Source organism: Plecotus auritus, assembly GCF_963455305.1.
Source record: "Plecotus auritus genome assembly, chromosome: 10".
NCBI lineage: Eukaryota > Metazoa > Chordata > Mammalia > Chiroptera > Vespertilionidae > Plecotus > Plecotus auritus.
In genome coordinates, this window is record NC_137785.1 from 20,960,980 (window position 1) to 20,988,849 (window position 27,870).

Below are 27,870 nucleotides of genomic sequence, written 5' to 3' on the forward strand. Positions count from 1 at the left end.
CATGCGCCGCCCAGGGCACCCACAGTGGGTCCTCTGGAATCACACCTGCTCCCTATGAATGCTCTGGTGTGAGCGTGGGGACAGGGGGGCAGACCTGCGTCTAGGCCTGTCCCAGAGAAAGCGAGATGAGCGACACCCTCTGGGGCCAAAAGGAGGCCTGGGATCGCGGTGTGTTGTGGTGAGAACTGCCTGGGGGCCGAACTGAGGGGCATTCCTGTGGCAGGCCTTGGGCTGTGTAATGGATTGAATTATGTCCCTCAAAAAGATGTCAGCATGGCAGGTGTGGCTCAGTGGTTGAGCATCAACCTATGAACCAGAAGCTCAGGGTTGGATTCCCGGTCAGGGCACATGCCTGGTTGCAGCTCAATCCCCAGCAGGGGGCATGCAGGAGGCAGCCCATCAATGATTCTCTCTCATCATGGATGTTTTTATCTTTCTCCCTCTCCCTTCCTCTCTGAAATCAATAAAAAAATATTTTTTAAAAAAGATGCCGGAAGCCCTGGCCAGTGTGGCTCAGTTGGTTGGGCGTCATCCCGTGTACTGAAACGTGGCTGGTTCAATTCCCGGTCAGGGCACATACCCAGCTTGCGGACTCGATGTACGTGGGGGGCAGCAGACCAATGTGCTTTCGCATCAGTGTTTCCCTCGCCCTCTCTCTCTCCCTTCTCATCTCTCTAAAAATCAATTTTAAAAAACTTTTAAAAAGAGAGAGAGAGCAAAAAAAAAAAAAAAAAAAAATAGACATCAAAGTCCTAGCCCCCACTACGTCAGAATGTGACCTTATTTGGAGATTGGGTTGTTGCCGATGTAGTAAGTGAAGATGAGGTCATGCTGCAGTAGGGTGGGCCCCTGAGCCAGTATGACTTGTCCTTATAAAAGGAGGACGCTTGGACACAGCCACACTCAGGGTGACGCCTGGAGCATGAAGGCAGAGATTGGGGCGAGACATCTGTCTCCAAGCCAAGGGAAGCCGGAGATGGCCCGCAAACCATCCGGAGCCGGGGCGGGGCCTGGAACAGGGCCTCCTCTCAGCCCCCAGAAGGCGCCAACCCCGCTGACACCTGGATTCTGAACTTCCAGCTCCAGAGCTCTGAGAGAATAATTTCTGTTGTCCGAGCTCCCAGTTTGTGGTGCTTTGTTGCAGCAGCCCCAGGTCACTCATTCAGGGGCTGGCGGGCCAGAATCCGCTTGGCGGCCTTCTCGCTGGGAGACCTGGGCAGCTTACTATATTTTCCTTCTTTGAGCCTGAGGCCCGGAACCAGAACTCGGAGGCCTGGCTGGACAAAGACTGATCGGATCCATCAGACCCCTTACCTGGACATGTGGCGTTGGGAAACTAGCCTGGGGACTGGGCCGAGGAGTCCATTGTGGGCCCAGCCCCAGGTCCACAAGCAGACGCCCAGAGAGACCAGGAGACAAGATGGAGGGGAGAGAGGAGGCTTGGCGCAGAACTGCTGTGATCCCAGCACCTCCCAGGCCGGCTGGCGAGTGGTGTCTGGGTTCTCACGTGTATAGTTTCCTTGTACCCGTCCTTGTGTTCTCACAGGGACCAGATTTTAACAAAGTGAGGACACATTTTCTCAGCAACACCAAACCTTACGGAGTGCCTGCTGTGTACAGGTGCAGGGCATGAGGCAGAGAGGCTCCAGGTCTGCCCCACATGGTCCCAGGCCCAGGGAGGGTTACAGGGGACTAGCTTGCTACCACGCCTGCTCCCTGAACTCCAGTTCAAAATGAAACAGTGAGGTCAGCCAGCAGAGTCCCAGCGTTTTCCACTGTGAACTGTTAAATGCTGTTGTGAAATGTCAGCTATCACATTCTTCCCCTTCCTCATCTTTTTTTTTTTTTTTTTTTTTCCATTTTAAGAGACATGGGCTAACAGAGGAAATATAAAATGCATGATTGGGCCCTGGCCAGTGTGGCTCAGTTGGTTGGGCGTTGTCCTATGCCCTGAAAGGTTGCTGGTTTCCTTCCTGGTCAGGGCACGTGCCCAGTTGTGGGCTCAGTTCCCGGTTGGGTATGTGCAGGAGGCAGATGTTTCTCTCTCACATCGATGTTTCTCTCTTTCCCTCTCTGTTCTTCTCTCTCTAAAAATCAATTAAAATATTTTTTAAAAATGCATGATTGGGGCTAAAATAAAGCAACACAGCCTGGCGACCAGGAGAGAGTGGATCTGGTGCCAGATTGGCTAAGTTCAAGTGGGATCCTAGGCAAATTGTTTAACCTCTCTACACCCCAGTTTTCTCATTTGTACAATGGGCAAAATAAAGTCATAACGATTTTGTGAGGACTAATTTAAAGGAGTTAACATATGCAAAGTGCTTACACCAGTGACTGGCACACAGTAAGCCCTTGGTGGACATTGGCTCTTATTATTAATAAAGAAACTCACAATGTTGGGGAACACAAGGAAAGAAGTAGTTATTATTTGTAAGAAGATATTTCATGGGGGGCCTGCCCCTCCCAATGACCCACTTCTCACCTCTAGGGAATGGTTGCCATATTTGTATAACTTGGACTGGATACTGGCTAGGTTGGGCATCTGCCCCAAGCTGAGCCAACCAAGTCCTTCCCTTGGAACTGGGCCAAATATAGCCTAGTTTGAGCTCGGCTGGTCTCTCAAATGGCCACCTCTGTCGTGCTGAAGTGACATCACAGAGAAAGCCAGGATGTGGGGAAGGATGATGCAGAGAGAGGCAGACACATGAAGCAGAGAGAAGGCCCCTGGGTCCCTGGTTTCTGGCCCTTTCTGAATCCTGGACACCTCAATGCCCTTGGAGCGCTGGTGAGGTAACCGTGCCTCCTTCTGACCCAGCTCCACTCTTTGTTGAAGGTACTCTAATTGGTTTCTGTTGCAACCAAGGTGTCTTGGCCGACACCTGGACGCTGGGGCCTGCCTTCTCATTTCTCTGCATCTGTGAGACTGATTTTCCTGGAGTTACAGGATAATGTCCACTCCTTTCCCTTCAGCTCAGGCAGGCTGCAATTGGTTTGTTCTGTGCTGTGGTTGAAGAAAGAAGAGACCAGGAGTTGAGAAACCATTTTTTCCTACCACTCATTGAGCACCGACTTCTTCCTAAGCCTTGTTCTGAGCACTTTCCATGCATTATCTCATTAGCTCCATTGGGAATATCACGATTGGATCTCTGCTTCTTGGATAAAGAGATTGAGGTTCAGAGAGGTTAAGTGATTTAGGGAGTGTAACCCAGCTAAGGAAGGTGGACAACTGGGATCTAAATCCAAAGTTCGTGCCTTCAAGCTCTTCGACATCCTACCTGGGGCTGCTGGGTAGCATCTTTCCACTCTCCTGCTGTAAGATCTTAGACAAACCCTTGGTTTTGCCTCAGTTTCCTAATCTATGAAATGGGGTGGGGCCATTCATCACCCTTGCCCATCTGAAGGTTGTCTGAAGTGGCCGATGCAAAGGGAGGTGAGGGTAAGTTTCAGAAGAGCTTCATGTTCCCCACACGTTCCCCAACCCCACACACACTTCCTTTCATTGCTTCTTAGCAACTGACTCAGAGTGGATGGAGGAGAAGAAAGGAGGTCACATTTAAATTGGTCAATTTGAGCAGCTCACTGCAAAGGCTGGTGTGGGAGAGAGATGCAATTAATCTGAAAAACACAGTGGTTTTTATTTTTTTAAATGTGATCCATGGCCTTCAGTCCTCCGTGTGGCTGTGCCAGGCATCGTTCTTATGAGTCGGCAGCAGCTTGGCATTTGGGCTCTTCATTAAGTCCCTGTGAATTTTTAAACAATGAATGGCATTGATCTTTTTTAAAAAAATTAAAACAAATCAATACATGCTCATTGTAGAAACTTTGGGGGTGGCATAAAAAAGAACACCAAATTTACCCAAACAGGGTTACACCCATGTTGGATCTATTAGTCAGCACCCACATGGATACATCTCGAAAACTGTTATGTACAGTCAAAGAACTCAGACCCCCAAAAGTACACAACTTTTTTTTTTTTTTAAATCTTTACCCGAGGATATGTTTACTGATTTTAGAGAGAGGAAGCGGGTGGGGCAAGAGAAGGGGGCGTGGAGAGAGAGAGGGAGAGAGAAACATTGACTAGTTGCCTCCCAGATGGAACCTGCCACCTAGGTATGGGCCCTGACGGGGAATTGAACCCACAACCTTTTTGGTGTATGGGATGTTGCTCCAACTAACAGAGCCACTGGGCCAGGGCAAAAGTACCCAGCATTTGATTCTATTTGTATGAAGTTCAAGGAGGAGTAAGAACCATCTATAGTGACAGCAGCAGATCAGGGGGTGCTGGGTCTGGAAGAAACTATTGGGGTGTGGGAATGTTCTATACCAATATCTTGATTACAGTGGCAGTTACATGGGTGTGTACGTTCATCACTTGTCAACTTGTTCTTTAAAAATGGGCACACTTTACTTCATGTAAATTATACTTCAATAACATTGGTTTAAAAGTGGGGGGTGGGTGGGGGAGGGATGACCTGTAATTCCACTCTCCTGCTGTGGGATTTTAGACAAACTCTTGATCTTGCCTTGGTTACTTTGATCTTGGTTATCCAGATCTAACCGCTATTCAGGGTTTGGTGCATGCATGTAACTTAATCAATCGGCTGTGTGTAAGAAATATTAGTTCCAGATAAACTACCAATTCTTTGTAATACTTAAAAAAAAATTAACCTCAGACTTAATCATCTGGTGAAAATGAGACAGAAAGGGGGAGAGGGTGGTACTTCATGTTCCTTTAATGTGTTCTCTTGCTCCCGAAACCAGAGCAGGTTGGTGAGTGGCACAGTGATCTCTCAGCTACCCGCTTCGCAGGCTGATGAATAGAATAGGGCTCCCGCCCCGCCCCCCTCCCTGCTGATGAGCCTAGAAAATGCACTGACTTCACCTCAGCTCAGAAGAGGAAGATGTTCATCAACTTTAGGATAAAAACACAACTTCTCTCTTTAAAGAGTAGCACATTTTACGACGTGACCAGCACATCAGATGCCATTAGTACAGAGCGTGTGTTCCATTATGGTGGTGTCTCATGCCTGGTAAACGTGAGGTTCGGGAATGATTTCCTAGCTGAGGTAATTTCGAGACGGAGTTTTCAGACAGAGCTTCCAGAGAGTTCCCCCAAAGCAATAGCTCCATGAGTAGCTGTGAAATTGGGACCACTTGAGAACAAACAATGTTGTCACCTGCTTTTGGTGCTTGGCATTTTAAAACAAGTGTGGCCTCCTGTCGTTAAATAGGCTCCAAAAACAGGACTTAAAAGAGGTTGTACCTTTTTCCATCTTGCTTGTCCCTGGACAGTCTGATAAAGCTGGAGGTGAGTGTGCTTTATCACACTCAGAAGTGGCGTCTGAGGAGGAATGTGTTGTTGCATGAGTGTGAGCAATATCATCTCCCCCAGACTGCAGCCCACAGGATGGCTGGGGAGCAGCCTGGACCCACCGAGGGCGGGGAAACATCTTCCTTCAAATGCGGGTATCTAACCAGCAGCGGTTTGGGCTCCCAGGTGACACGTGGCAAAGTCTGGGACAATTTGGTTGTCACAAATTAGGGATGACACTCATATCTGTGGAGAGAGGCCGGGATGCTGCTAAATGTCCTTCAATGCCCAGGTCAGCTGCCTGCCACCAAGAATTATCTAGTGCCAAATGTCAGTAGCGTGAAGGTTGGAAGCCCTGTCGAGATGTTGATCGGGAGTGTGCACGGGGAAAGGCCAGAGAAGTGGACTAGCTGGAGGGTCCATATCCAAGGCTGCATAAACATGGGTTCTAAAATGACGGAGGTGACGTGAAACAGCCGAAGCTTATTCCAAGTGCTCGCTCTGGGCCAGGCTGTGGTCTTGGCATCGCTTACCTCAATTTCTTCAACTCTGGAAAAAGGTACTGCTAGGACCCCACTTTATAGGAAACCAAGCGAAGATATACACAGTTGGAAAAGGGAAGAGGTTATTTTCTTCTTGGCATGCTTTTGGGTTTTTTTGGGGGGGGAGGGCGGTGATTTTTGCGGGGAGAGGGTGTCTGGTCCCCCCGACCCTAACTCTGCGCTCGAAGAGGAGAAGATGTTGTGTCATCTGGATCTGTAGCACTCAATGAAGTCCCTGCACTCAGCAGGTGCTAAGAGGTGTTTAATGGAATGGAACGGAAGACTGAAGGGTCAGGGCAATGTTGCCTAGTGCTTAAGACCCTTGGCATTGCAGTTAGATTTCCAACCATTCAGCAGATAACCACCCGGGGCCAGGCCGTAGGGAAACAGGTAGTGGCATGCTGGAGCTAACTAACCTCTACTGGCTCCTGAGAGCCGACTGTTCCTTCTTCAGGAAGCTTGCAAGCTGGTTGTCAAAGAGCCATTAAACAAGAATAAATTACAGTTACCATGAAATAAATTATATTTTTTAAAAGGTAATAAAACGCATCACTTCCTAATTATTCTTCTATGTTTTACTAGTGTCTCTGTCCTGGAGGTTATTTATGTCTATTGCAGGGGTCGCCAAGCTTCTTCTGTACGAGGGCCAGAGAGTAAGTGTTTCAGGCTCTGCGGGCCAGGAGCTGAATCTGGCCCTCCCGCCACTGTTCGCTGTCCCCCGGCCTGCTGTCTGTAGGGCGGAAATACTCTCTAATGGGGCCCAGCTCTTTCCAACTCCACGTCCAGGCATGCATGTTGGTAGCTTGGAATTGGCCACAGTAGGAATATTTATAACCTGGAAATTGTCAAATGCTGTGAATCAGGGCTTTCCTTTTTTTTCAACACGCTGATTGTTAAACATTTACCAGCACACCACTGGACACAATGATGGGCCAAACTGGAATGAACCCTGCCCTTTTGGAGGGTACAGTTGGGTTCCTGCACCATTTCGTGTTGGGCGGGGCAAGGAGGGAGCGGAGAAAGGCTGGTGAGGGTCTCCACTAGAGACCACTCTGAGGAGGATGACACCCATGTGTGGTGTGTCTGCCGAAAGGGCAGGGATGCTAGAAGAGGGTGCTCAGGTGGCCCTCTCCTTGGGCTGGCCATCCACAATGCTCCCCTCCCCCACTTTATCAGATTCCTCTGTGGGCAGCAGGGCAGCAAGGCAGCAGGTCTGTCTTTCCCCTCTGAGTTAGCTCAGGGGGAGACTTCAGGGATGTGGGAATTGAGATGTGAGCTCATGAGGGCAGTTTACTGCCTGGTCACTACAACCCCAGCTCCCAGCACGGCACTTGACATAGCGTAGGTTCTCTGCCAATGTGGCCCAGGGGTGAACCCCTAGTGGTTGCTGAACTCAAGTGATGCAGTGAGCTCAAACAAGGAGGGAACGCCAGCAAAGAATGCAGAAAAGGACAGGTTTGTCTGGTGACCTTGTTGAATAAACTGGCCTATGGGAGCTCAAGGAGAGTGAAAGGTTTGTGAACTTCAGTGTCTTCTCTGCTGCTCCGCAAACTCCTCAAGTTCAATGCCAGGAAGGTGAGCTCTAAGGGGCTGGGGCCATTTCTTTTTTGAGAGTCTGGATTCCCATGGCATTGAAGATGACTTGGATACATATCCATCCATAGAGACTTGATGGCCTTGTGTCTCCTACAGAGGTTGGGGTCCCGTGGGGAGGGGGCTTCTGATGGAATCTGACAGCTGGACTCAGATTTATTTCTAGGTCAGGAACCTGGAATAGTGGGAGCGAGGGGCTCTGCAATGAGTTACATGAATCCCAGTCTAGGAGGCTGGGGACTCAACTATCGCCAACTGAACACTAATAACATCCCATCTCATTTTGTCTCAGCTTACTGACATGGTCCTACAGTCGGCACATTTTGAAGTACCAGGAAATAGGTGAGTGTGACCATCAGTCATTGTCTGTTGAGCCCTGACCCCGTGCGGGCCCTGAGCCAGCTCTGCTGTCAACCAGGAACTCCTGATTTCTTCCCCAAAGAGCTTTTCTTCTTACAGCATCTTGGGGGCTCCATGTCACTGCTTTCAAATTAAAACTTAACAATAATTTAGACCGGCCAGTGTTGCTCAGTGGTTGAGCACCAACCCATGAACCAGGAAGTCACAGTTCGATTCCCAGTCAGGGCATATGCCTGGGGTTGAGGGCTCAATCCTTAGTAGGGGGCATGCAGGAGGCAGCCGATCAATAATTATCTCTCATCATTGATGTTTCTATCTCTCCTCTCTCTGCAATCAATAAAAGCATATTTTAAAACAATTATTTAAAGATGACTGATTGAATTCAATACTCTCAACTCTCTAAGGCCTTTGCCCTGCATTCCCAGGGTACCCTGTGTGCCTTAGCAAACCAGCTGGTTTCCTGCACAGGCCAAGCATCCTCCCACCTCTTTGTATGTGCCATTCCACCTTTGTATGTGACCAAAGCCTTCTCTCCCCCCCCCCCCCGCCCCGCCCTGCCCAGCACCTTTCTCCTCTTTACCTGATTCCTAAAGACCTCCTGAAGTCAGGACATGTACCCCAGCACCTGCTGGGTTATGTGTTCCCTCTCTGTTCCTGGAGCTCAAGTGTGGTTGGTCATTGTCTTTATCATCCTTTATCTGATCTCCATACCTGGGTCAATCCTGACTATCTACGTGAGCCTGTGCAAGTAGCTCAGCCTCTCTGTACCCTCATCTGCAAGAGAGGATGGCAATAGCAGCTATGTCCTAAGGTTGCTGTGACAAAGGAAAGGTGCATGCATGTACAACTAGTAGCACCTTGGAAGTGCTTAGGATACTGTGGCTATTATAGGAATTACTCCTACGACAGCACAGAGCAGGAGCTCAATAAACCCATCCCTTAATGATTTTGGGGGGGAGGGGCTTGGTCACAACCATCCCTTGCACCCACACCTACAGCATGAGGTGGGGGCTCAGGTTTGCCCCTTTTCTTGTTTGATGGTTTTCTCAAGGCTGTTGAAGCTTAGAGCTTGAATGAAATGCCAGCAAATTGTGGGGAGATGCTGAATACCTCACTTTCTTACTAAATTGTGCCTCCCTCAGCATGCACCAGGAGGAACAGCTCTGCCCATCTCCTGGGCAGCCTGAACCTTTGAGTCATTTCTGTGAGGGACTGGGCCCTGCCTTCCACTCCCTTCCCCAACCCAGGCTCAGGGGGAGCCCCTCCATCTTGTCTGTTCTGGGAGAGAATGGGGAGGAGATAATCCCACCACAGGGGCTCTGTGGATAAACTGCGGCATTCATGATAAGATTCAACACACGCTCACACACCCATGTGTTCACTGCAGGGCACCTTCACTTAACAAAAAGGCAAAAATCTGGGGGTTTTGAAGGTATTAACTGCAGAAGCGTGTGGACATGAGAAAGCCTGAGGGAGGGGAGCATTTGCTGGGTGGCCTTAGGTGTCTCCTGATGGCAGAAAGGGAACGGTTTCATTTCTGTTCTAGTCCTGAGTGACACTGCGGTTCATTCCACAAAGCTCTTCCAGTAGGAGTTGCTCCCCCGCGGGTGAAGCAGAGATGAATGGCCAGGTCCCAGTCTGAGGGGAGAGGTAAAGAAGCTGGAGTTACTGGGTGCAGGAGGAGGAGGGGGCAGTCCAGTACCTTTGGGGGGGGGCTTTGTTGTGTAGGTTCCTAGAAGGGGTCAGACTCCAGGGGCAGAAAAAAGGAGGGGGTTGGCGAGCCTGTACCCTCTCCGAAGGCAGCTCTGAACCCAAAAGGCCAAGGCTGGTAGACATCTGGGAAAGGCCCTGGGCTGACACGGGCAGTGTGGGCTCATTATCCAGATAATTGAGGGGGCATTTTCAATGCCAGGAAACATCCCTGTTTTATGGCCCCATCTGGCCAGCCAGATGTGCAGCCTGAGCTGTGGAGGGGGTGTCAGAGGTCAGGCGGTCCAGCCCCCAACCCTTTGGCCTGGCCCGGCCTAGTCCAGCCCAGCCCAGCCCGGCCCCGCCCCGGTCCCTCGGGTTTGCACCTGGCCGCACCTTGGCCGTCCGCGGTGACATGTTTCGGGGCGTTGACATGTTTCCGGGCGTTGACGTTTCCGACCGGGGCCGCCGGGATGGGGAGCGTGGGGTGCGGGGACCACGGCTGGTCCCGGATCAGGTCCCGCCCGTGGGCCTCGCGGCTCCGCACCAGCCCGGGCACCTGCGGGGGCGCGGCTGGGCGTGACGTCACGCGCCCCGCCCCCGCGGCCCCAGCCCCCTCCCATTCCGGGCGGGGCGGGCGGGACCGGCTGGGGCTGGCTTGCCGCAGCCCCCTCCCCAGGGGCCGCCCCTCCCGTCGGGCCGCGCCTCGGCCCCTCGCGTCCCCGCCCGGCCCGACTCCGCCTGCGAGAGGCCGAAGCCGCGGCCGCCGCCGTTGCCGCCATTGACGTCAGAGGGGCGGGCACATGACCCCGCGGGGACCAATCGCGCGGGCGCCGAGCGGCTTCTGCAATCTCTCAACAGAGCCGGCCCCCGCGGCCCCCGCCGCACACTCGCCCGCGGACGGCCGCCCAGACACACGTACTGTACACACGAGCGGGCGGCGGGGCCGAGACACGCCCGCCGCGCGGCCCCCGCTCGCCGCCGCCGCCGCCGGCCCCCGGCGCTGCCGCTCCCCGCCCGCCCGCCGCCCCGCCGGTCCGGCCGCGCGAGCATGCACCCGACGAGCTAGGAGGAAGCCGAGCTCCGCAGGAAGGACCGCGCCGCCGCGCCAGCCGCCTCCCGCCGGCCCCTCCCCTGCGGGCGCCCCCAGCCCCACACCCCCCCACCTTCCTGAGCGGTGGGGGGGTGCGGGCCGCCGACCGGGGGCCCTGCCGCCCCGCTGCCGGGACAGCCCCTTTCCCCGCCCCCGGCCCCCTCCCCGGCCCGGCCGGCCATGGATCTGACCAGCAGCTCGGGCGGCGGCGGCGACCCCCGGCAGATCGAGGAGACCAAGCCGCTGCTGGGGGGCGACGTGCCGGCCCCCGAGGGCACGAAGATGGGCGCTGTGCCCTGCCGCCGGGCCCTTCTCCTGTGCAACGGGATGAGGTACAAACTGCTGCAGGAGGGCGACATCCAGGTCTGTGTCATCCGGCACCCGCGGACCTTTCTCAGCAAGATCCTCACCTCGAAATTCCTGAGGCGCTGGGAGCCGCACCACCTAACGCTGGCCGACAACAGCCTGGCGTCCGCCACGGTGAGTCCGCTCCGCGTGGCCGCGCGCCTGCACCCCCGCGCCTCCCCTCGGGACCGCAGGGCGCCCCCTCCCACGGCTGCACCAGGAGCCCGGGGCCTGCCGCGCACCAGGGGGCGTCAGGGGCGGGGAGAACCCGGCCCCCCCGCTCCTGGCCTGGGCTCGGCGCTGGGTTGTGGAATCCGAAGCTCTGCCCGGCCGGCGGTTCGGGGAGACCCTTAGAATTCTGGAGTGGATCTGGCCCACCCCAGGCAGAGCATTTGGGGACCTCAGGCCCAGCGCTTGGGTTTCTTACGGGTGGGACCGTGGGATAGACCGGCTGGGCCCTGATGGTGGTGAGGGTTCCCTTTCTGAAAGCCTGCGGTGGACGGGGAAAAAAAAACCAACCAAAAAATAAAACACTCCCCCCAAACCCCAAACCCCCAACAACCTCAAAACCCCCAAACCCAAAGAATTTCCAGAAACCAATTCCTATCTTTGCTGTACCCATCTTTTATTCTTTTTCCTGCCCGGGCTGGCAGGCAAAACTGGGTGCTTCCCTTTCTGAAAAATCTCTTTGGCACATTGGGAGGCTGGAAGTGGAGGGGGAGGGGGCAGGGGTCCGGGACTATCTCCTCCCCACCCAGGGCTGAGGGTCAAGTTCTAGTGTGGAAGCTGACTTGTGGGGCTCTGGTCTTGCATTGTCTGTGAAGTGTGTGTAGACGTGTATTTCCATACTGGGGGTTTTATTTTGTTACTGTTATTGTTTTTAAATATGTGGTTGGGACTGGGTCAGCTGGGTGAGAGGGAGAAGAGAAGTCATTGATCTGTTTCTGAAATCAAATCTGCAAGGTGGAGAGAGAGCTGTGGTGGGGTCGCAGGGCGGGGGTGGCGGGCAGGAGCCTGAACAGGATGCTTTGTGTTTAGAAACAAGGACAGTTTAAAGCACCAGATCTGCTTGGGCCTGAGCCTTGCTGAGAGGGTTCCTTCCTCTATGGAGAGGTGACAGGTCTTCCCCAGAATGCACACTCCCCCCTGGGGCCACTGTGAGCCTGTTTACTAAAGGGGAGGGGGGGCAGAATCCACCGCCTGCTCACACCTGTGCCAAGAAAACCCAGCCAGGAAACAGGGTGTCGCTTACATGGCATGTCACAAACGTGTAGCGTGTGTAGACATTTCCCCGGCATCCATGTTCCCTTGGCAGTGTGTCACAGCCTGTGACACATGCTCCAAGGAATGGGGAGGGGGAAAAGTTAGCAGAAGAAACCTTACTCCTCGAAACAACTTCCCCCTCCTGAGAGCCTTGAAGCACATGAGGACTTTTATTCTGAATTTTGGGTCCTACGTGCTGAGAACACCTATTTTTTCTTTCCTGTGGGCACGTTGGTGCAATGTCTGCAAAGGCTGCTTTCTCAGGGTGGATCACTGGCTGTGGAGAAGCGGCCCAGGCCCAATTTCAGGCTCATGCATGTTTAAGAACCACAGGGCTTAGCGTTTGGCTTTTCATTTGATGGAGGGAAAGTCTTGGAAAATTTGCCCTCACACACCATTTCAGATTGGGGAGGAACTAGTGTCCTCAGTAGTTCTTTGCCTGGGACCTACCTGGAGCTTCCAAATCTGGCTTCAGAATTGTCCCCTGGCTCATGGCGGGGGGTGGGGGGGGGCGCTTTATTTTTTTCTGCCACCCCTCAAAGTGAAGGGGAGTGTGTGTGTGTGTGTGTGTGTGTGTGTGGAGAAATGGTTGAGAGGCACAGTGACCCTCTGTGGAAGGACAAGCTGAGCCAGGAGTGTGTCCTCCACTGCTGCTGGCCACAGTCTTGGGGAAGTCAGCTTTGGAGGCTCAAGGCCCAAGACTTACCTCTGATTGCTCAAGATGTATACGTGAGCGAGAGAGGAAAGGAGGAAAGGCTGTAGCCGGGCAGCCAGAAAGAGGCCCTGGCCCCACCTTCACCAGCCAAGGTGGGTGGCACTTTGGTAGCTTAGGCCTTTCTGGAGAGGAGCTGTGGTTTTCAGGACTGGGGACTGAGCACTAACCGTGGGACAAGATTTGTCTCAGCAGAGCCTTGCTCTGGCGTTGGGAAATGTGGAAGGAGAAACTCTGAGCAAGTGTCCAATGAACTGGCATAATTCCCCTTCCTCTGCCTGTCATTACCAAGGCCCTTGGGTAGGGCAGGGGTATCCTTAAATCTCCCCATGGGGGGCTCCAGGGGAGTACATGGCTCTGTGCCAGGGCCTGTGAGCATGGAGGGGGGCTGCTGAGGCAGGCCTAGTCGAGCGGCTGCCTCCAGGGCAGAGGTGGGGTTGGCACTGCTACTGGGGACCTTGCCTCATCCTGAGACACCTGGTTGGTGTCCAGGCCCTAGGAAACAAAGCAGCCCCGAGGGGTTTTTCTGAGGCCTGGGCGTTATGTAATCTGTCTGCATTTTATAGTGCGGCCCAAGCACTCTATTGAGAAATATTAGCCCAAATGAAACAAAGGTGAATTTGAGTGCAGTTCACTACAGCAAGCCCTGTGAAACCCTGTGGCTTTGTAGTGTCTCTTGCCCAGTCTCAAGCTGCCAATACATCAAGTATGTTTCATATCCTTTCTTGAAATGTATATCATCGGTATATACAGCTCAACTCAGAACCGTTGGGTAATTACATGGTTAATTGTGTGGGCTTCAGGAACAAGAGTGAGTGATTGATCTGGATCCAAATGAATAAACAAACTAAATACCTTCTTTTGCCCAAATTGTCTTTGGAGTCTGTCTACACTGATCCAATAAATTGGATTGTTGTCAGAGGTAAAGACCAGGATCACAGCTGTCTCGAGCAGGGTGGAAGCCTATGGGGCTCCCAGGCCCACCTGGGTGGCAGTTCCTGCTGGGTTCGCCCCTCAGGTGGACCTCTCTTGAGTCCCTGCTGGGGAGATGGGCTCAGACGGGGCCCCAGGGACTGGCAGCCTCACTCCCTGGCCTGGCTGTAAACTTTGCCTTGTGTGGGGTCAGGTTGGCGCTTGCCCTGTGCCTGTCTCCTGGGCCAGTTACTGATTAAATCCTCGCAGAGCCAACAGTGTGCCTGACGTGGCCTGTGACAGTGCCGGGCCTGATGCACTTTGTGCTTGAGACTTTGGATCCAGAAAGCTCATAAACAAAGAAGGAAACACAAAGGCGACAGTGACCTGGCTGACGTGTGGGGGTGATTGGGAGGCATCCACACCTTCCCTGGGGTACACATGACCACACCTTGTGGGGGAAGGGCCCGCTTGCCCGGGCTGTGGCCTGGCCCTGGCGCCTCATTCCCCTTTTGCATCCAGACTTCCCAGTCCCTGGGCTTCCCTGGGGCTTCGTGGTGGCTGTCGGTCGGAGCCGACGGCCAGGCATTCTGCATAAGCAGCCAGGTCCAGAGAGACCAGAATCCATTTTGCTATTGTGTGTCTAGGTTGAATTTGATCACCTGCTAGACATGTTTGTCCACTGGAAGAGGGCTTTGTCTGTGTGCTTTGTTTCCTCTGCACCGAAGAAGTACAAACACGCTGCTTACATTCTATTTCACCTAATTTTGTGCACGCATCACATGGCATCTCGTGGTGGATCCGGTCTGAAAAGTCTTTTATTCATTGACCCAACAGGGATGGGGGCACAGGTGACAGCAGTGTTCTTTATTCTCAGGCCTTAATTCATCATCGACTTGTTTTTAAATTCTCACCACTCTGCTGCTCTGATTGAAATGTTTCTGGCCTTCTTGTCACGGAGAGGAACAGTGGTTGATCTGGTATGCATGGAGGCAAGAAGTCACCTTAATTCTCATTAGGTTCCTTTAGTCCGATGTTTCCGTGGGGAGAGCCTTCTTCTGAACTTGCAGTTCCTAAGCATCTAGGTGTCTACTGCGGATCGGAGAGTTCATCCCAACGGTGTGATTTCCACTCGAGAATTAAAGTTTGTGTCCCATGGGGACACGTCTGCGTGTGTGTGTGTGTGTGCGCGCGCGCACGTTTGTTGACTTTTTTCACTTTGTATCATGCACCGCTTCCCGCCTTTAATTTATGTGATGTTTATTGTGGCAGTTAGTAAACACAAGGAATTTTTATTTTCATTGCCATTTGTCACAAGATTTTTGAATATATCAAATTTATTTCTGGATAACTTGTCTGATTGAAGATGGTGGAGGGGAGGGGCAGAGACGGAGGAGAAAACAATCTAAATTCTCTGTAAACAACAAATGTGGCCTGCCTTCCCCAGGCTGTGGTAAATAAGTGCATTTTAAGGAGGGAGTATGTTTTGATGCTGCCATTCACTCGCCTGGTGCAATCTGAGATGCCCTTTCTGGCCACGGGCAAAATTGTGCCAGTCCAGGTGGAAGGGGTTTCATCGCTTGTGGCTGGGCTTTGCTGCCGAGCTGGCGATGGAGGTGAGCGAGGCGGATGTGTGCCTCCGGCTTGGGCTCCATGGCCCACAGGTGGCTTCTCCACAGGGCCCGCTGACTCATGTGGCAGTGAGAGAGGGAGGGCATTTCTGGGGCACTGTGCCCAGCAAGGCTAGGGGGAGCCTGGTGGCCACATGACCAAAGCTGTCTCGGGGAAAAATGCAGTCTCCCTCCAGGCCTAGCCATGTGGGTGGTGCCCCTTGGTGTTTTGGCAGAATGGATCTGTGAGATAGCCGAGTTATGCCTTTGATTAAAGGATTCAGTGAGATTAAGTGAGGCAGCCTAATGGTTTAGGGAGCCTCCACCATGGGGCAGAGCAAACTCCGGGCTTGCGGTCCCTTGACCCTGGGTCTGGATTCTGAGGTTATGACTTCCTGGCTGTGTGACTTTTGGCACAAGCTTTCCCTTGCTGGGCCTTGCTGCTTCTTCTTCTGGAGGGCGGGACAATGCTACCTCATTGACAGGGTTGCCATAAGGATTAGAAAGAATTCAGTTTAGCACCTAGAACAGTGGTCAGCAAACTCTTAGTCAACAGAGCCAAATATCAACAGTACAACGATTGAAATTTCTTTTGAGAGCCAAAATTTTTAAACTTAAACTTCTTCTAATGCCACTTCTTCAAAATAGACTCGCCCAGGCCGTGGTATTTTGTGGAAGAGCCACACTCAAGGGGCCAAAGAGCCGCAGTTTGCCGACCACGGACCTAGTAGGATGATCAGCATAGAGTAGGGGTGTGACAAGAGGCCAGTATTCCAATTCATGTTTTCCTAATTGCCCTGAGAGAGCTTGTGTGAAACTGCACAAGTGGAAGGGGTTATTGCTATTTAAAAACGGGCAGTCTCCAGAGAAAAGTCTCTTGAGATGAGCAGTGCATTTGGGAAAGTTAGGGCTATTGAGCAGATCTGGTATGCATGGAGGCAAGAAATTGTTGAAAGCAGTTGAAGAAAAATTCCTCAGGGGGCACAGTCTAGTGTCTTTAAAAAACACACCACATAACTCTTTTCTTTTTTTGAAAATTGAAACAGTGATGCACACATCAAATAAATTCAGAGAGTACAACAAGGCATTTAAGGAAAAACGAAGCGTCATTCTTATTTCATGTCCCCACAGCTCCTAGTTCTCCTAAGCAAGCCCCGTTACCCATTCCTGTGTATCCTTGCTGACCATTTTGGCATTTACACACAGACCCAAGCCATTGTTTCTCATTGGACAATGTATTTTGGAGGTTATTCTAGATCTGTGCATATGCAACTGCCCTGTTCTTTTTCACGGATGCATAGTGCTCCATTGTAGAGGGGCACTACAATAATGTAGGCAGACCATTCCCTGCTGCTGGGCATTTAGATCAGTCCCAATCATTTTCTATTTTAAACTTTCCATTTTTATTCAGTTGAGTTGTTGTTTCTGTTTTGATAATTTGAATGTTTTTTGCTTACTTTTTTGGTGGGTGTTAAAATATTTAGTCCCAGAGTTGATTTGCAAGGGCAAGCTGACCCTCCCTCAGAGTGCCTCGTCTGAGATCACTGCTGCCTGGAGTCATGCTTCAGTCTGGCTGAATGTCACTGGTCAGGGAGCCCCCTTGGAGGGTCTGGCTACCTGGCCCCGCCAGGAGCTGAATACAAGTGAGCAGGGGGGCTCTGACCAGTCATATTGACCTCTACCCCAAGGACAAGGGTCTGCATAGCCCAGGACAGCTGTTTCCTGCTCCACCTGAGAGCATCATTTTTGTCTCCAGACTTCCTGCTTCCCCAGGATGGAAGCCAAGCCCGAGTGGCCCTGGGGTAGAGAAAGGGAGGAAGTGAGAATGCCTTTTCCCAGCTCTTGGCTCTGGTGATAGGGCACCTAGTGCATTCAACAGGGCAGTGAGTGAGGCCAGATGCGTTGGAAAGGAAACTTTGCTGACATTAGCAGAGTCCTACCAGAGGGTGATGAGGCGTGTGTGCGTGTGTGTGCATGTGTGTGCATGTATATGGGGGAGGTGTCGGTGTATATTGAGGCAAAGGGGACAGCAGAGAAAATATTTCTGGTGTTGACATTGGTCACTGTGTTTATTTATTTTATTTTATTTATTTATTTTTTTAAAGTGTCATTCAGTTGAAATATATCTTTATTAAATTTTCTGTTTGGTTATCCACCCATTGTTGAAAGGCGGATATTGGTGTGGCTTTTTTTTTTTTTTTTATACATTTTATTGATTTTCTTATAGCGAGGAAGGGAGAGGGATAGAGAGTTAGAAACATCGATGAGAGAGAAACATCAATCAGCTGCCTCCTGCACACCCCCTACTGGGGATGTGCCCGCAACCAAGGTACATGCCCTTGACCGGAATCGAACCTGGGACCCTTGAGTCCGCAGGCCGATGCTCTATCCACTGAGCCAAACCAGTTAGGGCTGGTCCCTGTGTTTAGTCACCATTTCTTTGTACCTGTGGTGTGCAGAAAGGTTTATACCAGCGTCTGGGGTGTGCACTAGGGGGGAAATGGTCATATCAGCAAGCTAGGGTCCCACCCCTGCAACTTCCTAGCTGGTGGGTGACCTTGGGCCAGTCTCCTAACCCTCTGTCCTTATCTGTGAAGTTCAGATTATGGAACTTCCTTTTGGCATTGACCTCAGGGTTTAGGTGAGGTAAGTCATGACAGTTCATTCAGTATTAACGTGGCAGATAAATATCACTGTTCTAGACACTTTGAAGAAAACCAGTCCCTGTTCTCCTGGACCTTGTGTTGGTGGTGTGGGTGACAGACAGTAAGCCACTAAACAAGTAAATGTGAGTCTGACTGCTGGTGGGTGACAGGGGCCCTGGAGCAAAGAAAGCAGGCAGGCAGGTGGCATGTTTGGGGCTTGGGGACTGGGAGCTTTGTTGCTTTGCATATGGTAGTCAGGGAAGGGAAGAAGGCGATAATCTGGAGGGAGAGCATTCCAAGCAGAGAGAATGGCAAGTGCAAAGGCCCTGAGGTTGGCTGGTACTTAGAAATCACACACTAAAGTGGCTGGTACTGAATAAATGCTCTATAGTCGTCATTATCCTGCTTTCCAGGAGCTGTGAGCATCTATTAAAAAATACTCATGAGCACCCAGAATGTGCCAGGTGCTGGGTATACAGGCAGCACCCTGTCCCATGGAGCTTTCATTCTAGTGCTACTGATGGGTGTGTGTGTTTAACCCAGCTCCCTCCCAGTAAATAGTGAAGAATAGCATTGGAGCAGTGCTTTAAGAGACTCTTAAATTACAAAGCCCAGCAAAACTTTTAAAAACCAGCTCCTTTTGTCCCTACCATTGCAAGGGTCCCAGGATCTAGAACACACTGACCATCGAAATTGCCTCCGGGGGTGGGGGGGTAAGGGGAAGTGTGTTGCCCAAACACTCATACAAATGACTCAGCAGCAGGGCTGGGGCTCACACCCAGGACTCCTGCCTCCCAGCACCTTCCAGTGCCTTCCTTTGTCATTGGCTCTCTTAGTTTCAAGTGGTTGTCAGAAGCATATAAGCAGATTAGCTGAGTAAACTCACTTTGGAGGGAAGCAGAAGAGCTGGACTCTCCAGTCCCCAGGAGGGTGACGTGAGGACTGAGGCAGGGCAGCTGATGTTTCCCTGAGGCTGGCTGGGCTGGCTCAAATGGGGTCATCAGGAGGGGAGATAACACTGGAGCTGGCAGTAGTTTCCTGGATGTCCTGGGCCAGTCCCAAGCTTTTGGAGCACACAGTTTGCAAATGGGAGCACACAGTCTGGGAGAGCCCACTGCCTCTGGTTTTGGCTCCCTATTCAGCCCAGTGAGTCTGATCGCTGGCACGTGCTGGTGTGGGACCGAACGGGACAGTGGCGCTACCTGTGTGGACGGGGCTGGGTGTAGTCAGGGCAGGCTAACTGCTGTAACAACCAGCCCCCACAGCTGGCTGTCTTCACGCAACACGTTTACGTCTTGCTTGCTCATGTCACCTCCCAGTCTGGGTTTCTGCTCCCTGTAGGGCCTCATTGAGTGGGGGATGAGGAGAGGAAGCAAGCACCAGGCAGAGCCATTTGTGAGTGTGGCTGGTCCCTTGGCCACAGCTCAGTCCTGTAGCTCTCCCAGTGTCCTGGAGGCTGGGGCAGGGTGAGCTGTGCCAGGACAAAGGAGACCATGGCCTGATGACAACTCCCGCCGAGGACAGGGGTGATGCCACAGTGGTCTGGAGGTCTCCAAACTACAGGAAAGGGCATTCAAACAACATGGTCTCTTCTGGTTCCTGGGTTTGAGTTTGGTGGCAGGTCAGGAGAGTTTGCAGTCTTCTCTCCGGTGGGGAATAGAATAGGATAAGTGAATCTTTTGCAGGGGATGGAGCACTGCACTCCAGATTACCATGACATTTATTGTCCACCTGCTGCGTGCCAGGCATAGTGCTCCTTTATTTTCCATACAGTCCTACGAGGTAGGTATTATTATCTCCATTTTGCAGATGCTGGAGTGGAGACAAGAAGGATTGGATTGGGAGTAGGTAGAGTTCAGAGACAAAGGCAGGTCTGCTCCATGCTCGAATGTGTGTCCATGGATGTATGTGCGTTTGTTGGATATACATAAATGATTTCAGCCTCTTGCAGAAACATCTTAATTGAAAATCAGAGGGCTTATCAGTTTAGTGTTTGCCAATGTTTGGCAGACATTCCTTTGTGAATTTGTCAAGTGAGTTCAGGGAACTGGTGTTGGAAAGTGAATGCCAAGTATTTGTAAAGGGTAAGCACCAGGCACTAGGTTGTGAATTGAGTAACAGATACTGTATGTGCAAATGGAGTTCCCCAGGTACTCCGTTTGCAAAGGGGGTGCTCCAAGGTACGCTGTATTTGCGAATGAGTGCTCCCAGATACCGCACTTATTTTTACTTTTTAAAAGTATATTTATTATTTTATTTATTGATTTTAGAGACATAGAGAGGAAAGGAGAGAGAGAGAGAAACATCAGTTTGTTGTTACACTTATTTATGCATTCATTGGTTGATTCTTGTATGTGCCCTGACGGGATCGAACCTGCAAGTATTGGGACAACACTCTAACCAACTGACCTACTCAGTCAGGGCTCAGGTACTGCATTTATAAAGTGAGTACCCCAGGTACTGGGCTTGCAACTGGACTGCTTACAAAGTGAGTGCTCCCAGGTGCTTCACTTGCAAAGTCAGACATAATCTTTGCTCCCCAAAGGCTCACAGTTACATTGGGGTACATATGCCTTGTCTGCTGTCTGGAGGGAGGAAAAGGTGCTATTATGGGGGCAGGTGGTTTCAGGAAGGACTTCATTGGAGAGACACACCTGGACAGACAGAGATAGTTTGAGATGTGAAGAGATGGGGCCAGAGATGGGAATGGCAGAGGGAGACCAGTGATCAGAGGAAGGGGGCCAGAGCAACTGGGCATGCTCCAGGTGGTCTGTGACATTCTCCCTAGCGGTGGGCACCTGGGCACCATAAGAGAGTGTAGGAGATAAAGATGGAGGTAGAATCGCTTCACCATAAGTCAAGGTGAGGTTAATGCTGGGCTCATCAAGGCATGTTTGAGTCAGGAGGACCCTGGTCTTGATGTGTAGGGACAAGGAGCAGCTGGCAGCTGGGAGCCTGGGATGCCCCTGAATGGAAACTTCGGCAGTGCAGGGATCTGAGTTACCAAGGCCAGCTGTTAGTCACAATGGTGACCACTGCAGCAGCCACTCACGAGTGTCCTTTTTTTCTAGGAGCTGTGCTAGGTGATTCCTGCAACAACCTATTACTCTCCCCATTTTACAGATGGGGACACTGAGGCTCCCTTTCAGCAGATATTCTTTGGCTGAATGAATGGGTGAATGAAGGAAGGAATGAACGAATGAGGCTCTTGCAGGTGTCTAGTTGGGAGGTCCTTCCTGTTGAAAGGGGAGAAGGAAGAGCCACATCCAGACCTCCACCTGCCACTTGCTTGTAACCCTGCATATCTCTGGCCCGTCGTGTGCCAAGCATGTCACACTACTCCCTTCTCCAGGGTTGCTGAGGCCAAAGGAGAGAGTGTGTGCAGTAGACCTGTGCATTGCCAGGCACCTGGAACACATAGCCAACCTTGGGGTGGACACAGGCCCCAGAGGTCCTGGCCCAGTACCGTGGCCATGAGGCTGTTGGGCCCGGCCAGCCAGTGGGGAGCTCCTGATGAGCTTTCCCCAGAGGCCTCTGATACTTGCCAAATCCCGGGCCTGAAACCTCCACTGTGAGCTTTGGCTCAAAGGGCTCCCCTTCTGGAACCTTCTTTGATGGAGGCCTTGTGGGAAGGCCCAGTTGGCTCTTGGGCTCTTCAGAAGGTGGCACCATGGGGCCAAGGCCCAGGGCCGGAGTGGTGCTGTGCTTTGTGTCTGCAGTGGGGTTCGAGGCGGGTAGCTGTGCGGTGTCAGGGGCCCTGTTGGAAAAGGGAGCAAAGACATGTGATGTCTGTTTGTTGCTCTTATTGGCTTGTATTTCGTGACCCTGTGACTGAGGCTTGCTTTGGGGTTGGGAAAATGAGTTTGAACTGTTCCAGTAGTTAGGTGGCTACCGGGCTTGGGGATCTAGGTAGGGTCAGCCTGTGGGTTCAGACAGGTCAGGGGTGACTGCAGGGCAATAGTGGTCATTTCCTCCAGCCACGCTGAGTCCTTGGGCATATTTGTGTATTTAATCTTCACACCAACCCCTGAGGCTCCAGCTTACATACAGGTGGGAAACTGGAGGCTCTGGGAGTTTCAGGTTACACAATGAACCCAGACGACCTGGCTCCAGAGCCAGCGTTCTTCTCTACAGGCCAGGATGCCTCCTGGCCAGGGCTGGGACACAGGAGCCTGGGCAGCAAGGACAGTTGCCAGCAAGGCGGTGGTAACAACAGCGAGCACTAACACAGTGCTTACTATTCTGAGCCCTTCATGTAGATGAGCTTGTTTCATTCTCATGATGCCCCTGTAAGATGTCATTTTCCCATTTTACAGAGGAGCAAACTGAGGCCCAGAGTGAAGAGGTCACTACTTGCCCAGCTAATAATGCTGGAGTTGGGATTTGAACCCAAGTCGTCTGGCTCCAGAGTATACTATAACCACATGTGGCCTGGAAGCAAGGCTTAAGAGTAGAGGGTCAGAAAGGCCCAAAGTGGCCAGGGCTGGCTCTGCGCTGAGAGGAGGGCCTTGTAGGACAGGGAGGTATGGACAGAGCAGAGCGTTTCACGCTGGGGGGTTTGGCCATTTTTCTGCAAAACCATCTCTAGAAAAGTTGTAGCAGAGATTTGCTCCTCACTTTTGTTGATCTTGGGTAATGAACTTGGCTTCTGGGAACCTCAGTTTATTTGCCTGACTCGGCCTGACCCTGAGGAGCTGCCCGTCAGAGCGGGCTGTGATGACTTGACCACAGTGAACGTGAAGTCCAGAGTCCGCCAGGAGCATGCCCCATGCTCTGCCTGCTGTGTGATTCAGCCCCACACCTGGAGCTTTGGCACAGCACCTCTTCCCTCTGCCTTGGTGGCGGCCACCAGCCCCTGGAGCCTGCCAGACCCCCAGCAGGAGTGAGGGCTCGCTCCCCGCAGCATGGTACTTCCCCAGCGGGGTGGATACAGGCAGTTGTCTTCTCTACTAGCTCTTCACCTCCACAAGTAAATTAAACCCCAAATAATCACAGGACAATGATGATCTCATAAACTAAAGGAGTAAAAATTCTCCCATAATCCTACCACCTAGAAATCCCCGTATGAATGTTTTCGGGAATAGCCACCTATGCTTTTTTCATGGATGAGTACATATGACATACATGGGATGAGATCTTATTCATAAATGCTAAGTCATTTTTATACATTATCTCAAAGAGTTTTAACTTTGGCCCCATTGATATTGGGGAACACCCTGGGTAGGATGTTGACCAGCATCCCTGGCCTCAGCCCACTAGATGTTCATACACTGCTTTCTTCAGTTGTAATAGAAAAATATTTTGCTCATAGACATTGCCATGTGTCCCCTGGAGGGGGGGCAACATCACAATTGAGAACCCCTGTGGTAGCTCATTTAACAGCCCACCTACCCCGAGAGGTTTTACTGGACAGAGTGGCACTGGCTATGGGCTGGGCCGAGCGTGGAGCTCAAGCTCCTGCCCGCCTTCACCTTGCTTCTTTGGAAAGTGGCACGGAGGCGGTAACCAGGAAGTATGCGGGGGGCTGCAGGAGCCCTGATCTCTGTGTGGCGTGGCGTGGAGCTGAGAGCCAGCAGGGACCCTGGAAGGAAATCCCACTGGCCAGAGCATTACAAGCTCCCCACACTTTGATACCTCCAATTGGCCCCCCTGCTGTCCCTGCCTTTGTCTGATGACTCAGGACTTCAGAGATCTGGATTGTTGAAAGGGGAATTGCATCATGCCAATAAAAAGAGAAAAACCGGCATTAGAAAGTTATGATGTGTGGAAAATGACTTTGAAACCTGCTTCTTGCATCCTGTCTGAATTAAAGCATTTGGGGGAGGAGGGAAAGGGGTACAGTGAAGAGAGGGAGTGGGCTGGGGTAGGCGACCTGGCTAGGTGGCTCTTCTAGAAAGACCTTTAATTGCTTGACTCAAGCCCCACCCAGGGCTGTCATTGAGCCCTTCTGCTTTTCGGAGCTAGTTGAACCACACCACCAAGAAAGATATAGAAAGGAAGTTTCTGAAGTATGTGTGGGTCCTGCCAGCAGGTGCAGTGAAGGGGTGAGGGTCTTGGGCCAGATAGTGTTGCAAAGAGTAGAGGGCTGGGGCTCTTTTAATGCCTCAGTGGTAAGCCGGGTGCCCTCTGACCCGGGGGGCTAAGCCATGGGTATGTGCTCTTGTGTAGGACACACCCGATCAGCATGCAGGGCAGTCTTGCTTGAAAGGGTCTGGGCTGTACAGTGGGGAGCAGCAAACACCCTGCCCCCACTTTGAAACTCCTGGGTGGAGGTAGAGGTGCTAAAGACCCTGCCTCCCCAGGTCAGCCTTTCCCTACGGGAGCTGTCCAGTGTTTTCGGATTCTGACACCTCATGTTAGGCCAGGTAACCAGCGGTGGGATCCAGCTCTCAGCTTCTTCATCTGCAGGCTGGGGATAATAGTAGCCACCTCCAAGACTGTCCTAAGAATAGAGGAGATGAGGCATGGACACTCTTTAGTAGAGTGCCAGGCATAGGATCAGTGCTCAATAGTGCCCACTCCGTCATCACCACGAATTTTACCATGGCCACTGCGTCGGCCCGCCTATGTTCCTGCTCCTTGCTCAATTGAAGTTCTTGAAGGCAGGGTCCTTTTCACCCAGGTTTACCTGATGTCACTGGAGCCTTTGGCTGAATGTACTCTGCCCTCCATATCCCTGGGTTCCGCATCTACATCCATGGATTCAACCAACCACTAATGGAAAATACGTGACAAAAAATCTTACATTGTTGCTGATGTGTACTGTGTAGTTACGCCTACCATGGTTGTGATGGTTGAACCTGTACTAAATATGTACAGATTCTTGTTCCTGTCATTATTCCTTAAACAATGCAGTATAACAACTATTTACATTGCATTTACATTGTATTAGGTATTTTAAGTAGTCTAGAAATGATTTAAAGTATATTGGAGGATGTGTGTCGATTATATGCAAATATACCATCTATACTAATAAAAGAGTAATATGCTAATTAGACCAGGAGACCTTCCGGAGACCTTCTGGACAAAGCCAGGGGCTTGGCTGGCCTGCAAACCACTCCCAAACAGCCCTCAGCCCCTCGCCCAGGCTGGCCATACCCCCCAGCACGGACCCCCCCCACCCCGATGGGGGCGTGGCCGGCCTGCAAACCGCCCCAGGCCCCTTGCCCAGGCCAGCCCCGCCCCCCAAGGGGACCCCCACCCTGATCTGGGACCCCCTTCAGGGCAGACCAGCTGGCCCCCACCCGTGTACCAGGCCTCTATCTTCTATACTAATAAAAGGGTAATATGCTAATTAGACTGGGAGACCTTCTGGACGTCCTTCTGGACAAAGCCATGGTGGTGGGGCCGAGGCAGAGGTGGTTAGGGGTGATCAGGCCAGGAGGGGAGGGCAGTTGGGGGCAAGCAGGCCGGTGGGGGGGCCAGTTAGGGACGAGCAGGCCAGCGGGGGGGCAGTTGGGGGCAAGCAGGCTGGCAGTGGGGGGCAGTTGAGGGCGAGCAGGCTGGCAGGGGGGGCAGTTGGGGGCAATCAGGCTGGCAAGGGGGGCAGTTGGGGGCGAGAAGGCTGGCTGGGGGGGCAGTTGGGGGTGAGAAGGCTGGTGGCGGGGCAGTTGGGGGTGAGCAGGCTGGTGGGGGGCGCAGTTGGGGGTGATCAGGCCAGTGAGGGGGGCAGTTAGGGGCGAGCAGGCCAGCAGGCAGAGTGGTTAGAGGCGAGCAGGCAGGTGAGTGGTTAGGAGCCAGTGGTCCCAGATTGTGAGAGGGATGTCCGACTGCCGGTTTAGGCCCGATCCCTGGGATTGGGCCTAAACTTGCAGTCGGACATCCCCTGAGGGGCCCAGATTGGAGAGGATGCAGGCCGGGCTGAGAGGGACACCCCCCTGCCCCCGTGCACAAATTTCGTGCACTGGGCCACTAGTTTTATATAAGGGACCTGAGTATCCTTGGATTTTTGGTATCTTCAGGGGTTCTGGAACAAATCCCCTGTGGATACTGAGGGACGATTGTATGGTTGCTTATAGGGGGCATCTCAGGGCCCCAGGCATTGCAGTCTTTGAAAGGATGTAAAAGTGTCTCAAGTTTTCTTGGAAACCCTTGCTCTGTCTGGTGACTTTGAAGCTGTCCTATTGGGAGAACCTCCAGGGAGTGATCTTAGGCATCTTGGACACCGAGACCTGGAATGGCCCCTCAGCCCTGGTCCCAAACCCAGCTACTATGACTGGACTCAAGCAAGAAAGAAATCCACAGTTGGAAGGCTTAAAATATTAGTGGTGGTTTTCATCTCAGCTTTCAGCAGCAGGGCTTGGGAAATAAGATTTTGATCTCGGAAAATATGATTTAAAAACAGAATTGAAAGTTGCATTTATTTGCTCAACGATATTGTCCCTGACACATGCACAGCGCCTGAATGGTGGCGTCTGGTCTGAGCGTGCCAGTGGGGACACCACCCAGAGCCCTTCCAGGAGGCACTCGTGTGGATATTTCAAAGTCCCCTGCTCCAGAGTGGGCTTTCCTCCTTTGACGACAGAGCCCCGGGAGGCCTCTTCTTTGGGGGCAGCTCACTTTGTTGTCTTGGCCTTACAGCGTCGGCGGAGACACTGTTGCCAGGGGATGAGGCCTCTTCCTCAGAGCCCCAAATATTGAGATTTAAACCCATTGACAGGTGGCTTCTTGGAGCTTGAGTCTGGTTGTTTCTTCCCAATGTTCCCATCCCAAAGGAGGCGGAGGTCTCTCTCCTTCCTGTTGGCTGAGGCCTGGGAGCTCGGAGTCCCCTCAGGCTCCCTGTGGAGCCTTCTAAGAGGTGAAGTCTAGCCGCAGGCCATCCCAGGAAGGATTAGCACTCCATTCTTATCTGCCCATCTCTCTGCCCTGTGGCCAGTGGAGATCATGGAGGGAGGGAGGGGCTTTCTTCAGAGTTGCCGTGAGTGGGGTGGGCAGGGTCTCTTGGCCACAGTTCCTGTCCTTTTACCCCGATCAAGGCTTCTGTCCCTTCAAGCCTAGGGGTAGGAACACATGAGCTAGAAATGGGGTGACCAACTGTCCTGGCTTGCCTAGAACTGTTCCAGGTATTTGCACTCAAGTTCTATGTTCCAGGAAACCCCCCAGTTCCAGGCAAACTGGGACAGTTGGTCACCCTAGGTAGAAATACCATCTCATGTGCTTTAACTGTACTCTGCCCACATCTTGTTATGTTGTTCTTTTGTTACAATTTCTTCAAATGACACCATTTTGTGTCTGCCATCTGTTTCTTCCCAGGGCCCTGGCTGATACACCAGGAGCTTCAGGATGAAATTATTTTCAGAGTCTCTTTTAGAGTTTATAGTAATCAAATGGGCCGTGATGCTAAACATGGGAAACATAAATTAATCTCTTAAACTTGAACTCTTTTCTGAAAATATGTCCCCTTGAAAAACATGTGATGATGACAACAATGACAATGATGGTTGCAGTGGCCCTTTATTTGCTCACTTACTATGTGCTTGTTTTATTAAGAATTTTGATAGACTATTAGGATTAAATATTATGACAATCCTATGAAGATTTTCTAGGATGAGGAAACTGAGGCTTACTGAGGTGGAGTAATTTGCCCAAGGCTTAGGATGGGCAAGTGGTCAGGCCAGGGTCTGAACCTGATGGAGCTCCCTGGGAGCTTACTATGCTTCCTGATGAGGTGGTTTACAACCTAGGCCAGTGGTCGGCAAACTCATTAGTCAACAGAGCCAAATATCAACAGTACAATGATTGAAATTTCTTTTGAGAGCCAAAAACCGACTTCTGCACATGGGCCACGAAGTTTCA

General features: G+C 51.9%; 2 protein-coding genes across 2 annotated transcripts in view; one reads left to right on the forward strand and one right to left on the reverse strand.

Moving 5' to 3' along the window:
• Nucleotides 1-27,870, reverse strand: part of SNRPA (small nuclear ribonucleoprotein polypeptide A) — a 752,186-nt gene that overhangs the window by 669,277 nt on the left and 55,039 nt on the right. The window lies entirely within an intron of this gene.
• The window catches only part of CMIP (c-Maf inducing protein), a 237,598-nt gene continuing 220,350 nt past the window's right edge, over nucleotides 10,623-27,870 (forward strand). Inside the window, exon 1 of the mRNA XM_080645754.1 lies at nucleotides 10,623-11,068. Coding sequence (XP_080501880.1) covers nucleotides 10,769-11,068 — 300 coding nt within the window. The 5' untranslated portion in view covers nucleotides 10,623-10,768. The remainder of the gene's footprint in view (nucleotides 11,069-27,870) is intronic.